This window comes from Takifugu flavidus, chromosome 8 (assembly GCF_003711565.1).
Source record: "Takifugu flavidus isolate HTHZ2018 chromosome 8, ASM371156v2, whole genome shotgun sequence".
Taxonomy (NCBI): domain Eukaryota; kingdom Metazoa; phylum Chordata; class Actinopteri; order Tetraodontiformes; family Tetraodontidae; genus Takifugu; species Takifugu flavidus.
This window is the reverse complement of record NC_079527.1, coordinates 14,482,273-14,497,080: the sequence shown is the minus strand read 5'-3', so window position 1 is coordinate 14,497,080 and position 14,808 is coordinate 14,482,273. Positions and strand designations below refer to the sequence as shown.

The following is a 14,808-nucleotide window of genomic DNA, read 5'->3' as shown; positions in this document are numbered from 1 at the left end:
GGGGATAAAGAGGAAGGATAACCAGAAAACTCCAAGGGAAAGGACTCCAGAAAAGACCTCATACAATACAAAAAAGCTTCAAAAAGAGAAGCAAGAAGCCATGCATGAATTTCAAATTTCACAGCTGAGCACCTGAAAGAAATTGCGAGGATTGGAGAAAAGGTCTTTTTTTCCCTGATAATCTGAAGGCTGTAATGTTGCTGTTCCATACATGGAGCTGGGCGAGGGAGGAAGGCTGATGGGATTTAATGTTTGCTAAAGAGCTGAGGGTGTAGTGGAGAGTGACAGCAGCACATGGCTGAACACCTCTGTGGGGGGAGGCCATGAAAGACAGGGCTGTGTTTAACAAGGCAGCTCAGTGTCCCTCAGTTGGTCATGCTAGCAAGAATTTCACACTCATGCTTATAAAGCACTGGTAATTAAAAGGTCACTATTCCCCATTAATTCTTGAAGGCTATTCGGTGCTGATGTGAGAGCTATAAAACAACACAAAGCCCAATCTCCATTACAAAGTCAACACCTGCGTCTTTTCTTGGGATTTGATTAAAACCTGGGGGAAACAACGCCACCCTTTTATGGAGTTTTTGTCTCGTTTTTTCAAGTGTTTAGAAACCGTTCTTCAAGGCCGCGCCATAGGTATCACTTCAGAACTCTTTCAGATGTTAAATCCTGATTGTTCCACATGAATAATACATGATAGGCTGGTTTCTAGATACTGGCCACTGACCAAAGCCGCCGCCACAGCGCCGTCGCTGCTTCTCCTCTGTGTGTGATGAGAGCGGCTGCTGGGTGCCGGCGGCCATAACAGCGAAAACACACAAAGGAAACGAGCGAGACCTCCTAACAACGTTGATAATCCAGGCCCCCGAAGACCCCAGTTCCATTCTGCAGCAGTTGCTGCTATTTATCCTTGTGTACTGCATTGCGTTGATAAACTGGCGACAAAGAGAAAGGGTGGCGCTCAAGGCCGCAGCGTCACCCGCGTCTCTGTGTCGCCCCGGCTTCTGGGAAACTTGTGCAGCAAACGAACCACAATACGGGACTGGACAGAATCCTTCTCGTGCATGTCGAAAGAGAAAGACATCCCGCAGTCACTGCAGGTCCGAGCGGTTGCATTTGCATGCGGAGCAGCGGCGGGTTCGCTCGGCTCCAGCTGCTACTCACACATGAATAATCCTCCTACCTGTTTCATTAGACCTGGAACAGCAGCAGCACCGCCTGGCCAAAGGGATGGGAGGCAAAGAAGGTTAAAGCCACCCCTGAAAGACCCGGGAACACGCTACGCAGAGCCTACCGGGTCTGCTTTGTTACAGCAGAGCAAGATGTGCAATTCAGTTTGAAATCTGCTGCTTTTGATGCAATATTAAAGGCAGTGAGGTGTTTGGTGTTCACGTGAGGCAGACAGCTAAAGAAGAAGAGAGGAAAACCAGAGTAGATGTGTCTGGAAGGCAGCTTCACTGAACCTCCCAAAACAGCCGTGACCTTTGTCTTCCCACCACTGGCGTTCTGACCCAATCATGGACTGAATGGCTGCATTACTGGTCTTTATATAGAATGTGTGATGCACGTACAGAGGAGAAGGAGCCAGCTCGCTTGAATCACGATTTGAAATCACAAGACCAACAAGAGGATGGCGAGATGTCCTGAGACAAGCGGAAACAACGTCATTTCTCGGTGCCTGAAAGGAAATATTAACATCTGGGAAAAGAATAAAAACCCTGAAAATGAAAATCTCTTGTTAGACTTTGTATTTCAGGGTTGTCAGTAAAGATAAAGCACCCTCTCCTAACACACACACACACACACACACACACACACACACACACAAACACACACACACACACACACACAATGCTCTTGCATAAGAAAAACTCAGCGAGCCAGGTCTTTTCATCAGTTCCAGTGCGCTGCCTCACACTGGGTCAATCTTACCACATCATTAATATGGCGGCTGCTATTGTCGTTACATCCAAAAAACAAAAGTGCACTTTTACACGGCGGCACCACAGATCACACATGAAAGAGCGAGCTATTAAATATCTTTCAGGGTCATTGGGAATGGAAGAAAGAAACAAAAGGACGGGGAGGGAGCTGAAAGTTCTCCCCCACTGATGGATCACATGTGGTAGGCAGTGAAATTTCTATCCATACAGAATAGGTGTAATCTATATGTCCTGCATGTGCTTGAGAGGAAAAGTCAAGATGAAAAGCCTCTGGAAGCATTATGAGGATTTCATTTGAATAGTGACTGGCAGAATGTGAGCGTCTATAATTCTATTTTTTGCATGTGTGAGTGTACAGGCGGGCGAGCGAGCATTATGCAGATTTGTATGCAAATGACAAGCGAGGGAGCATGTGCCCCAGAGCCTGTCTACATGTTTGTGTTTGTGCGTGAACTCACACATCCCACCATTCGCGGCTTCGCCACAACACACAGACAGGTGTGAGGACCGGAGAGAGCGAGCGAGAGAGCGAGCGAGAGAGCGAGCCCAGACTGTGGAGCGCGGCCTCGCTGTGCAAATATTGCTCTCCTCTCCCCGGTCTGTGTCTGCTGCTCTCACTCAGGGTCTGTCTGTCTCCCTCTTGGTCTCACTGTATTCCCACTGTGCCAAACACAGAGGGCCTCTTTGTTGCTCAGAGGAGGAAATGCAACTGGAGCCAAATCTGCCCTCCTTTATTCCGAAAATCTCCCGCCTTCGTCCTTATGGTCTCACATCACGCAGCCTGTCCTAAAGATCAATCTGACACTTGGAAACAAAGAAGATGGCTTTCGCGGCATCCCGGGCCTCGTGTATAGCTTGAGGTGACATTTAGGCTAACGGTGAGATAAAAGGTCAAACAGATCGACCAAATGCTAAGGTGAAAGGGCTCCTTTGACGAAGGGTAGCTAAAATGCTAACTATATATATGCTAGTGAGGAAACGCACCAAAGAACTGGCACAAGCGTGTTTGACCGGACTAAACCCAACCCTATTACTCTGCTGGGGGACTCTGAGTGGTACCCTTCAACATGCAGGGTAACATCCGCGCAGAGTCTGTGCGTGCATGAGCGAACGTCTGTCTGTTTGAATCCCCCGACCCCTGGAGAGCAAAACACAAGAGTCTACGAGCTGAATGCTAATAGAAAGCAGCAGCACCGCTTCTCATTCTGATGCCGGCCGGTAATGTAGTCAACATCAAGTGCTCGTTTTATCTGCAGAATAATCGGCAATAAAGGTCCGTAAATATGGGAAACAGACCCCAGACTCTTCTTTTTGGGGTTGCATAAATGTCAACGTTCTCAGTTTTACACACACGAAAACTATCAGGAGCCGTTTGCAGATTTTTTTTCTGCCGTACAAAACGTCGTGCTAAGTTTCAACACTGGCTGATGTTGAGAATTATTAGTGAGGTTGTATTTCACATGGTTATATTTTTAGTCTCACAGCAAAGTCTGGATGAAACTGAGAACCTCTTTAACAGTTTTTTTTATAGCCAGACGGAGGAGAAAAAGAGAAGAGAAATGAGCTGAAACAGCCTGGATGTGCTTCACACTGCTGTGGAGCAGATGTGTGCTCCCATGGACGTCAGGCAGAAGATGCCTGTCAATCACAGGTGAAAAACGCCACCCCTCCTGCGTCACATGATGCGGTTTGTGCTGCGTTCGGCTCTACAACTGCGCCGTGCCACCCTCACGGCTCCGAACCTGGGAGCTCTGCACGCTCCGCACGCTCGGTTGTTGAGTGTGTTAAAAGCAGAGATAAGGACAGAGGACGACAATCTATCACCTCGCCCTGACAGCCTCGCATGCGCTGCGTCTCTATGGATCACCGCGCCGCCACGCTCGCCCACAGCTGCTCCTCCTCTCTTCTTCTATCCTTTCATCTCCGATCACCTCCACTCTGTCCTTGTGCTCCTCTCTTCCAACCTGGCCTGCCCTCCCCGCCTTCGTCAGCGGCATTGACGGCGATCAGCTGCTTCCCACCCGCCCGCAGTGCTGTGTCACTTCATTAGAAATGGGAAGATGACCTTGCACTATATGTCTCTTTGTCTCTGCGTCTCTCTTTAAGTCATGCCCTCCTGCAGCTGTCTCCACGTTTCCTCATCACTTTTGTGCACTTACATCAGCCAAGCCGCCGTCATCTCTCTCTTTCTCCCGCTACCTTGTTTTCCTTCTTTTTTCCTTCTCCTTGCCCTTATTGTTCTTCTTCATTATCAAGGGCTGTCACAACCCCCCCGCAGAGCCGCCCAGGTTATTTATAGCTAACAGAGGGTGGCGGTGGTGCTGATGTTAAGAGGTGGGCCATCTTTAATGCCTGCTAGCGTTCACATTTTTCTTGACAATTAAGCGCACCTTCACTCCGCAGACACACACGCGGCGTTTATAACGTACCTGTCTCTCCGACATAACGTAAAGGTAGTTGCGGTCGAGGGAGAAGGCCATGTCTCTCAGGACCGGGCTCCCATCTTTGATGACGGACATGGTCTCATACTGGACGCCGCCGTGAGGAGGGCCGTCGACGCGAATCTGAGGAAAGACAAACACAAACAGGTCAGTTATTTATAAGAATCCGACGGCAGGGAGGGAAGTCGGATGAAGAATGATTGGCAGGGACGGCAGACGGGTCAAATAAACGATCCACGTCGTCGTCGTTTACCTGCCTGTAAATTCGCGAGGGAGGAAATGTTACACGAGGGAGGTTCAGACCAAAAAAGACACAAAAATCTCCTCCGTGGCTCTGACATTTGCATGGGAACGACCATTTAAACCTGTAAATGACGGCAGCGCATTCCCGCCGGTGTGTGGATTCATTAGCATGAAACACAAACAGGAATCATCACGTGGACACGTGACCCTGCGTGGGACATATATTATTTCATGTTGTGAAGCGAACGTCAGCGCCCCGTGGTTTCATGCAGGATGGGGTTACAACAACTGTTTAGAATTATCCGCCGGTATTATTAGACCTCTGTGAAACCTTAGCTCTGTTTTGCTTTTCTCATTCTCCTGATGAAAAATGGATTTCCTCGCTGAAACTTTGAACTTGACGCCAACACAACCAACTACAAAAGCACAGGAGAGATGTTCTCATGACTTATAGGAGGATGGTGACTCCCCGCCTGACCCCAACGGGCCCGTGTCAGCCCTCCTTCTTTATGCACCAGACCCTGCTGGACTAATATATAACCTGTGCAGTAAATCTGGAGGGGCAGGGGCAGTTCTCCGAGGCTGGGCGTGAGAGATGTCTCCGTGATGTCACGTCAGTGGAGCCGACTCCACCCAGGGAAGCTGATGGCTCTATCATCTGTCCATCTGCGCCTGCACCTCTCCACCCAAACATTCATCTGTCTATTCAAATGTTGACAACACCAAAGAGCAGCCGGGCTCCCACATCACAGAGGGGAGAGTCAAGGTCATACGTCCATCAAAAAATAAAAAGATCGACCGGGAGGCCGTGTCAGCGAGCGTGCGTGCCGGTTCGCCTCAATGTATGTCGACTTGCAGGATGTTGGGGGAAAGGCTACACGCGAAGCCCCCCCCCCAGCTTTGCCTCTTAGGCTCCAGGGTGAGCTGAGAACATGACAGCAGGCGGCAGCGTCAAGGGCCAGAGCTCAAAGTGGTTGAGCCTCCCAAGGCTGACCTACGTCCGACCTTGGCAGGCTAATCCAAACAACCAAAAAGAAGACATATGTGAAAACCATATGTAGGAGGGGAGAGGGCAGGATGTGGGGGCCGTGCCAGTCTTCATCCGCAGCGTGGAGGGGGACGTCGGCAAATGTGGTCATCCATAAAGCGCGGCGGCGAGCGAGACGGTGTCGGCCCGGCCGCTCGCCGCCGCGCTTTATGGATGACCACATTTGCCGGCGTGTCAGCGTATGTGCGCGTACACCCGTGGAGCGCTCTGACGTGCGGTGATATGTGCCCTATCAGAGAGCCACGAGGGATCCCAAGATACGCTGACCTTTTCCCCGCACGCCTGCGGTTCGTCTGATTCAGATCTCCATCGAACAGGCCCCCACCGCTGTCGGGGGCCTGCAGACCAACACTGAGTCAGCAGCGCATGCTCAAGCATGGAGCAAGTCCAGAACCAAACCTTCACTCTCGGTGCAAGCGTCGGTCACGCTCTGCACACTACAACAAACCAGGTTACCCAGTCTAAACAGTTAACTCTCCGGTTAAGCAAACACTCACTCTGACTGAGCGGTAAATAACCAAGGGCCCATTTTCCAGGGCCCAAACACCGTCTGGTTCTTTGCCTTTATTGAATATCAATTGTTCATTCAAAAAAAAAAAAAAGCTCTGTGCTCTCACAAAGGACATAATCACCACATTCAGCCCACACATCCCACTGTGCACGTAGCAGCCTTTGCAGACACAGCTGCTGCACAGATCCAGGAGCAGCTTTTTACAGTATGTGTAAAGTTTGCAAAATGTGGTCGATTCACACAGACAGAGGAAGAAAAGTGCACGTGTTACTAGATCTGCTGAACGTGAAGAGGGGCGGGGTTATCCCTGCGTGGGTGAGGAGCGAGGAGTAAAACAGAGGAACGTTTTTGGGAAACCCCCCCGAGCCCCTGCTCATTCCCAGGATACACACTTAATGTGATCAGCATCAGAATCTGTTGGTACAAGTCACACAGGTGTGAACTTCACCTTCTCTCACTCTCGTGGGAGAGGTTATGAAAGCACAGTTAGGACGACTGCTGCGGCGCCAAAAATAATCCTCTCACCTCATCCCAGTCTTACTCCCACGCTGAAATTCTACCACCTGAGTTAGCGACGGGCCCCAACGTCGTTTCCTGAGCATCATTTTACTGTTGCTGCTCTCTCAAATCTATCCCTTCTGTGCCACATTTGACCCTGTATTAGTTATCAGGTCGCGCCCCTTTGACGGTGTCCCGACCTCTTTTTTACAGGGTCCTGTCTGCAGAAACGACCCCCAAACCCCCGAGAGCTGCTGCTGGTTGGCTCTGGTCTGGTATTTGCTCAGTGAATAGCCAGCGTATCCGTATCAGCAGCATCTGGAAGCTGCAGCTGAGCTAAGTGGGGAAAAGTGAAGATGGACGAGCGTGGTGAAAAACATTCTGCATGTGCCCCGCGGGCGCCGTGGCCTGTGTGGTTAATATTTGTGAGAACAGTGTAGTCCTGACGTGAAAAACAACATCACAAACTCAAGTATCTAACACATCCAGACGTACAGAGAACAGTCACGGAGGTGACTTGAGCTCTGAAGACAGAAGAAAAAAGTCCCCAGGCGTCACACAGAAAGGGGGGACGATCCTTCTCTTACATAAAGCCTCAAAACCACTTCATGTAATTACACCGTTTCTTTGCTTTTTCAAAAGAATGCAGCCACAAGCCCGAATGCAGAGGAAACCAGAGACAAAGCTGGATTTTTATTGATCATACACGATAGTTGTAATGGAAAAATGGGTTCCCACATTTGGATTACCTACTGAAAAAAATAAAAGGTTGGCACAATTTTCCTGATGAAAGCTTAATTTTTATTTTCACAGTTCAGGAAATAAAAGACGGGTTTGCTTCTGTACCAACGTTGCCACGGCACCCGGTCAGACACCAAGCGGCGGCCGGCAGGGGAAGCATGGCTGCGGCATCAGAGGCCTCCCCTCGCGGCTACGAGGGCCTCTGCCAGTGTGGCGCTTTTGATCGGCGCATGTAAGCACCCTGGAAAACTGTTTGAAGATTGACCAAGCTGCAGTCCAAATTGCTCTTTCCCCCCTTTTTCCCTCTCCCATCGGTGTCCCTTCAACACGGTTCCAGGCTGCAAACCGTGCGAGTCCCTGTGAAGCAATTTGGTGAACGAAAGCAGTGAATAATTCTGAGGTAAAGGTGCATGTAAAGTGTGTTTGCAGTGCTCTGTGGATGCTGCTCGCCAGAGACAGGAGCGGAACACAAAAGTCCAGGAAGCCTTGTTGAGGCAGCTTCCAAAATTGGCCAGTCCCACTTTGCGACAGAGACAAAACAAGTTGGGCGACCGGCTATTTAAAGGCAATCATGAAGACAAACAAAGCAACTGAAGAGAGTCTGAAAGCAAAACACTGAGCGATGACCTCTGACTCCATTTCACCATGTGTCTGCGTATTTGTCCAACATTTCTGCTTCAATTAAAAAGACAGTTCTTCTTTAATGGCTGCAGCTGCTAACTATTACCTGAGCGCTAACTATTACATTTGAAAAAAAAAAGAAAAGGTTGTTTTTTTTTCTGGCCGTAGCCTTGACGAGGGTTGTGCTGCTGAAACAGGATACGTGTGTTTACATGTGGCTGCCAAGGCCAATATGGGTCCATCTGAGGGTGAACATTATGTTAGCTGCCCCAGCAGAACCTGCACCTTCACCAAACCACAAAACAACACCTTGCACTTGCAGAGGAAACCAAACTGAAGGTCTTCCATCCCGTTCCAGAACAGGATGGTGGAAGTTCCCTGGAATAACCTGATGCTTACATGGATGAGGAATTCATGCAGAGGAAGAGCAGGATGGAGCGCGGATGTTAAACCGCTAAGTGACCTATCTGGCAGATTTCTTGTACGTATCATCTGCACTAATCCACTTCAACAGTCTTGGATGTGGAAGAGATAGGCTCCGGCCTTATCTGGGAGACGCCACACACTGGATTAGTCTCTGGGATGCAGCGACCTCTCCCAGACACACAGAAGAGGAGGCTCCTCTGAGGCTTCGTCGACCAGCTGGGTCACCACAACAGAAAAAAACGGAGGTCTGGGGGATCCAGCCAGGACTTGTGAGGCAGGTTTACACGTCTGAAGCGTGCTAAAGCTCACATGATCAAAATATGGCTGCTGAGACCAAACTCAGCGTCTGGAGTTGACCTTCAGTTAACGTTCAGTTACTGAACGTGTGTCAACTCTCCCTGCTTTCTCTCCTCATAAATAGCTGCTCCAAATATCCGTGAATATCCAAATATCCTTCACATAAGCTCTGGCACACCAAAATAAATTACAGTTTAATTTGCTAATATCTGATTTAGGTATAAAATGAAACCTTAATTTAGTGAAGAATAATTTCCTTATGGGGGCTTCTGCTCAATGGACCCTTGTTACTGATGTTGTGACTTATTATTGCAGTTTAAGGAGAGAGGAAGATGCAGGAAAGGTGCATGCAGAAGCTAAATGGGCGCTTTCACACACGCGCACGGACGGATCCAAATCAACCGGCTGCAGCTGACAATTGGCAGAACAGCGTGTACAAACCAGGCCGGCATCTCTATCTGTTCACGTACCTGTCTGGAAAACCTGGCTTGAAATGTAGCAGGCTGCTATTGTATTTCTTCAGGTGAAATGGGTGCAGGCTATTCAGCTGCCTCCATGTGTGTATCTGTGTGTTTGTGTGCATGTGTGCGTGTGTGTGTGTGTGTCTCCATTCTCCAAGTTTCTTGGTGCAGCAGCAGAAAACATGGAGCCTCTCTGCCTCGATAACGCATCTAATCCATCACCCGTGTCAGGCTGAAGAATTCTGGTGTCAGTGGCAAGTGGAGAGCAGAAATGTGCTGTGTGTGTGCGTGTGTGTGTGTGTGTGTGTGTGTGTGTGTGTGTGCTTTCTTTTGTTCCTGTTGTACAATCCAAGCTTGCGTAAAGCATCTGTTAGCCTGTTTGTTTATATGTGCAGAAGGACCCTTCCCACCGGGCTGACTCGGAGGCCAGAGCGGCGTCTCTCCGGTGATGGAGCAGTGAAACGTGTCGACAGACAGGAAGACAGCAAACGAGGACCAAGGAAACAAAATGGAGAGGTACAGGGATCGGACAAAAGGTACGAGAACCCGGTTGCAAACGTTCGTGGTCAGGTGGAGGAGGAAGAGGAGGAATATTGCCTCATAAAACCCTTTTATGCGGGGCTCAGACAGTTGCTTCACATTTTTGCCCGTGCACAATAGCATGGTTTCCATGAAGGGAATCTTTGGGTCCCCTTTATGCAAACGCTCCCCCGTGCATGACTACTTCCTCATCAGATTGGGCAGAAACAGACGGTACGGTCCTGATAAAGCACAAATGATAACTATTAAAATGAACATTTGTTTTTTATCAGCGTTGAGTATCAGAGAATAATGAGAGCAAACTGATGCTCAGCGAGTCTTAACGACCAATCTCACATGCCCGTTTCCATAACCGCTCCATCCAAGGCTCAATCTAGTCTATTTTGGTTCTGTAATGTTGCCATCTCTCTGGGCCACATTACTCACACAACTGAACATGATTAGATCAGCACTTTCCCCTCTTGGCCCCCAAACTCTAAACAGAACGCAAAGACTGCAGCAGGCATTAGGGCTCTGCGGCGGGATGAGCTCAAGCCTCAACTTTAATAAACTCAAATACTCGTATTAAGCAGAGCAGCACAATGCGAGACCTATATTTAGCTGCACGCTAAAACACTGACGAGCCCGGCGAGCTGGTGCTGGATGGAGGCCAGGAAGGTTCAGCGAGGGAGCAGAACGGAGGGATGTGGTAGCAAAGACCCTCAAGAATGGGACTCTCTGGCAGGGTGGAGAAGCTGTTTCCACCCAGAAGTGAGTTTGTACACGGGAAGCAGACGAATCCTCCAGAAAGGATCCTTCATTATTGTCATGGCCACAACCTTTTCCCCTCAAATTAGTCAGCGAGACACCAACGACCGCCTATACGTTAAAGCAAAATAAGCTTTGCATCATCACTAATGTGTGTGGAGGATGGATATCTCTGATATAAACACGGTCAAACAAAGGCGGGAAGCTTATTCTGTTGCTTCTATGAGTCGCTGGAGGGAAAGCTCAGTGTAATCTGACTACTGAACACGTAGTAATAACAAAAGAATAAACTTCCAACTATATTTAACACTTTAATGCTTTCACGGAAAAAATAACACAATGTTCAATAATGTTTTCTCAAAAGAAAGCGCCTCAAATACGGAGAGCTTGTGTGTTCAAGGAAGAAAGAAATGTTGTACTCAACAGAAGTGAGAGCATGTGCGGAGGGACTGAAGCAATCACGCAGCTAATAAAAGCAGAGTCGCAACCCTGGTTAGAAAAAAAAGCATCAGACGCCCAAAACGCCTCCTGATTTCTCTCTTTGTAGATCACAGAGGCAAAAAGGTAGCTCGGCAAAGGTTCAGGTGAGGGACAAATTAGCTGCAAATGTTCAATCTCTCCCAGGGGATTTGCATACCTAAACATGTGTGGAGATTGGCAGGTAGAGGCGTGAATCCATAAATTAGAGCCAACGGGATCAGGACTGCTAACGAGAGTATAAAAGCATTTAGTCAGGCCCACCCTTCCCCTCATGGATGTGCGCAGGCTGGAAAGGCCTCCCATACAGCACAGTGCACACCGGGGCCGGGGCCGGCGGCGCGATGGCGAACGAGCAGGTTATTGATGAACGGGGGCCAGCGCTGTGAGGCTTTGACACTCAATGAAAAGTTCATCAAGGCCGCATTAACGTTGGCCTTCAGTGACGCGTGGTCCTAATAAAGGACCTAATAAAGCGAGCGGCATCAAATGACACCTGACCCTGGAGAGGACGGGACCCGGCAGAGCCAGACGTACAAGATAAGGTATATAAGTATAAGATGCAAGCCCATAATTATTAGCACATTAGCATCATTAGCATATATGATCATTGTTTGTTCATACACTATTTTAAAGCCCCCATAAAGCACCCCCAAATACAGAATAATCGCATTATAAAATAATAATAAACTTGCATTATATATGCCGATTTTGAACACAAAATCAGCCCCCCCCCCACTGAATATGAGACATTAAATGAAACATCTGCACTGAGGTGTCTCCCAACCCGAAGACGTCACTTGGACGCCATGACACGGACGCCGTGCCATTTACAGCTCCATAGAAACACATGTCACAGCCTTTCACCTCCCCTGATTTCCAATATATGCGGTTCCCAGCAGCCATTGGATAATTGGAGCTCCTCTCGGAGGTCTCCACAAAGAGAGCGGGGTAAGACGGACACCACGGAGCGAACCTTTAACCTTTACGAGCCCACAGAAACAGAGTCGGGGGAGGGGAGGGACAAGACAGCGAGGTGAACTGTGGGGGACAGAGATTCTACTGATGAGCTGGGTGGTGTTGGCAAATGGGGGGGGGTTGGTTTGTCTGACCCCATTCAACACGCTCAGAAGAAAAACAGGCCAAAACCCCTGTGCTGGACAAGGGTTGCTATGGTAACCCCTCTCCCCTCGGGCACAAGATCAGCAGGGAATCAACTGACAGAATGTGTCTGCAGCGTGTACATGGGAATACCGAAAATGTTGCGTCACCATTACTGTGCAAAGCATCAAGTAGATGGTTTTTTTCTCCTTTTGGGCCTCATTGGAAAATACTAAACCACATGGAATTTAATTCTGTCCTGCTCGGTTTGCAGCCATCTGTGTGAACGCACATTCTCTGTCTAGAAATGTGTTTCTAAAGGGTGTCGCAGCCTTCCTTCCAATCATTTCAGATCATCTGGGTCCAGAATTAAAGAAGACAAACAGCTGCATTGGCCACACACATCAGAGGAAAAGCAGCGGCGCTCTGGCCGTGAATGAAGACCCCCGTTTGTCAGCACACATTCTAGAGTAAACACTCTGGGGACACACACAGGATACGCTGGGTCACGACTGCCATTAAACATGATTTATCCTCAAAGGTTAATGGTGTTTTGGTGCAGTCGGAACACCAACAGTGTGAACGTCGCACATTTGTTCTCGGTGCTGAAACAAAAGATTTCCTGCAGGTTTCCCCCCGACCCTGTCGGCCCCGGGTCGATATCGGCCCGATTCCATTTTGAGATTAGCAGCTTCGGAGCTGTCGGATCAGCAGATGGATCATTTCTGACGGCGCTTAATATCCACCTAAAGCCTTCGACACATTTTATAGGTTAGGATCTGGGTGGATTTGACACGCAAAGCGTCAAGATGACTTCTTTCTGCTTGACCTCCAGATGCCTCTTTTTAATCAATGTTGCGACTGCACACTGGATTTGATCTCAAATTGTCTCGAGAACATGATAATGTTTTAAAAATACTTTGTTTCCGAAGCTAAATCCCCCGGGCTCCATTTCGGAAGGGTTCCATCTGGAGAAAGGGTGAAATCCTTCCAGTAACCTGCCAATCTCTGAAAGGCAGTAATGAAGCATGTGAGAACAGGGATTTATGAGCATTGTTCCCATCTCCAACGTGCTAAAATGAGCATGTGCACGTTTGTGAGTGAGTTTGCGTGGCCTAATTATCTGACCAATCAAATCAATGCACCCGTGTGGGTGACGTGCAGGAAAAGCACTGAATTAACAATGAAATTGCTTTATTACACATAAATCATTCAGCTGCCCGTTTGGCCTCGCCGGCATTTACGCATCCAGTCGGCGAGGTACGTCGACGCAGGCGTGCGCGACGCCGTGCGCACATAAAACGGGCCGATGGCTTTCATTTGTGTGCCAGAGCAGCAAAGCGGGCCTTGATTCATTAGCCTGCTAATTAGAAAACACTGTGAAGAATGACTTGTGGTCAAACATTTTTACGCACACTTCTGACAACACGAGCGAATAATCAGACAGCCGTATGCTCGTCTGCGCGGCGGCTGGGACGCCTCCGCGCGCCGCAGCTGCACGTCCCCGTCTGCGCATTAAACATGCAAAACAGCAGCATGGCCCACTTCCCCTCACAGACCAACAGATCAGAGATACTCATCAGCAGAGACATGTTGGTGACGGAGTATCCTCCTTTATCCCCCCCAAACACACCCAGATGCCTACTCTCTCATCCTCTCTCATCCCCTCATAACTCATACTGATGCTGTGGAGCAGCAGGACAGGAAAGCGCTGCGTATGCAGAATAGACAAGTAGAATACACGAGGGTCAGGGGGAAAAAATGAGCCAGACAGAGACGGCAGAGGGCTGTTTGTGTGGGACGTCAGGGCTTTTTCTAGTCTATGAATCTTCACTAAGGCTCTTTAAAATTGCCCACCAATGATTTAATACCTGCCTCACTCAGCAAAGAATAGAGCAGCCTGTTAAAGTATGCTAATTCGGGGACGCTAAATACACTGCCTTAAATGTCAACTTTCCATTATCACACGCACACGCGCACTCACACAAATAAGGCCACTGCAAGGACACAGGGAAGTTGAAGACTTATAAATCGCAGACCTCCTCATAGAATCAATAAGGAGAAAATGTAACAAAGGTGCAAAAAGCTAGAAGCTGTTAAAAGCAGCTTTAAGCTGGAACAAAAAGATGCGACACAAAGGAGTGGAGGGAGAAAAGAAAGGCGGGCGGCAGCGTGGGGAGACAGAAGATAACAATAAGACTCGGAGAGATAGAAGTCAAATCAGAGCTGGGGTGTAGCTACAGCAAGCAGAAAGCAATCAGCTTACATCCAGCCAGAGAGGCTGGCACTCCTCCCCAACCAAGGGTGACAGCGCCATTAATTCTATTAACCCTATTAGTATTCCATCCTCATCACCCCGCTGGGTCAATACACACCTCCATCACACTGCAAAGCTTCTGCTTCCCTCCTCCATATGCAAAGGAAAGTAAGGAGGAGTGAAGGCTTTATGGGCCTGCTGGATAAATAGGAGCACAGATTGTGTTTCCTTTTCAGACTGAAGCAGCCAGCCAGCACCGTCCATCATGGCTTCGCCGAATCTGATGGACATCTGATGAAGGGTCGACGCAAACTCGCGTGCCGAGTACGCCAACATTCTTCCAAGATGAGGGTTTGGAATGCTGCAGTCCTTGATTTCACCATGCTCACATATGGTACTTCTGGCGGCAGCGACGTGTAAACTGTGTAAAGTTTAAAATCTGTGCATCACTGCTTC

At 48.8% G+C, this 14,808-nt stretch overlaps 1 protein-coding gene across 3 annotated transcripts in view; it reads right to left on the bottom strand.

The window, feature by feature from the left end:
- The window catches only part of plxna2 (plexin A2), a 129,476-nt gene that overhangs the window by 67,777 nt on the left and 46,891 nt on the right, over positions 1 to 14,808 (bottom strand). For all 3 annotated transcript variants that reach the window (XM_057040396.1, XM_057040397.1, XM_057040398.1), the window contains exon 4: positions 4,373 to 4,507. In XM_057040396.1, coding sequence (XP_056896376.1) covers positions 4,373 to 4,507 — 135 coding nt within the window. The remainder of the gene's footprint in view (positions 1 to 4,372; positions 4,508 to 14,808) is intronic.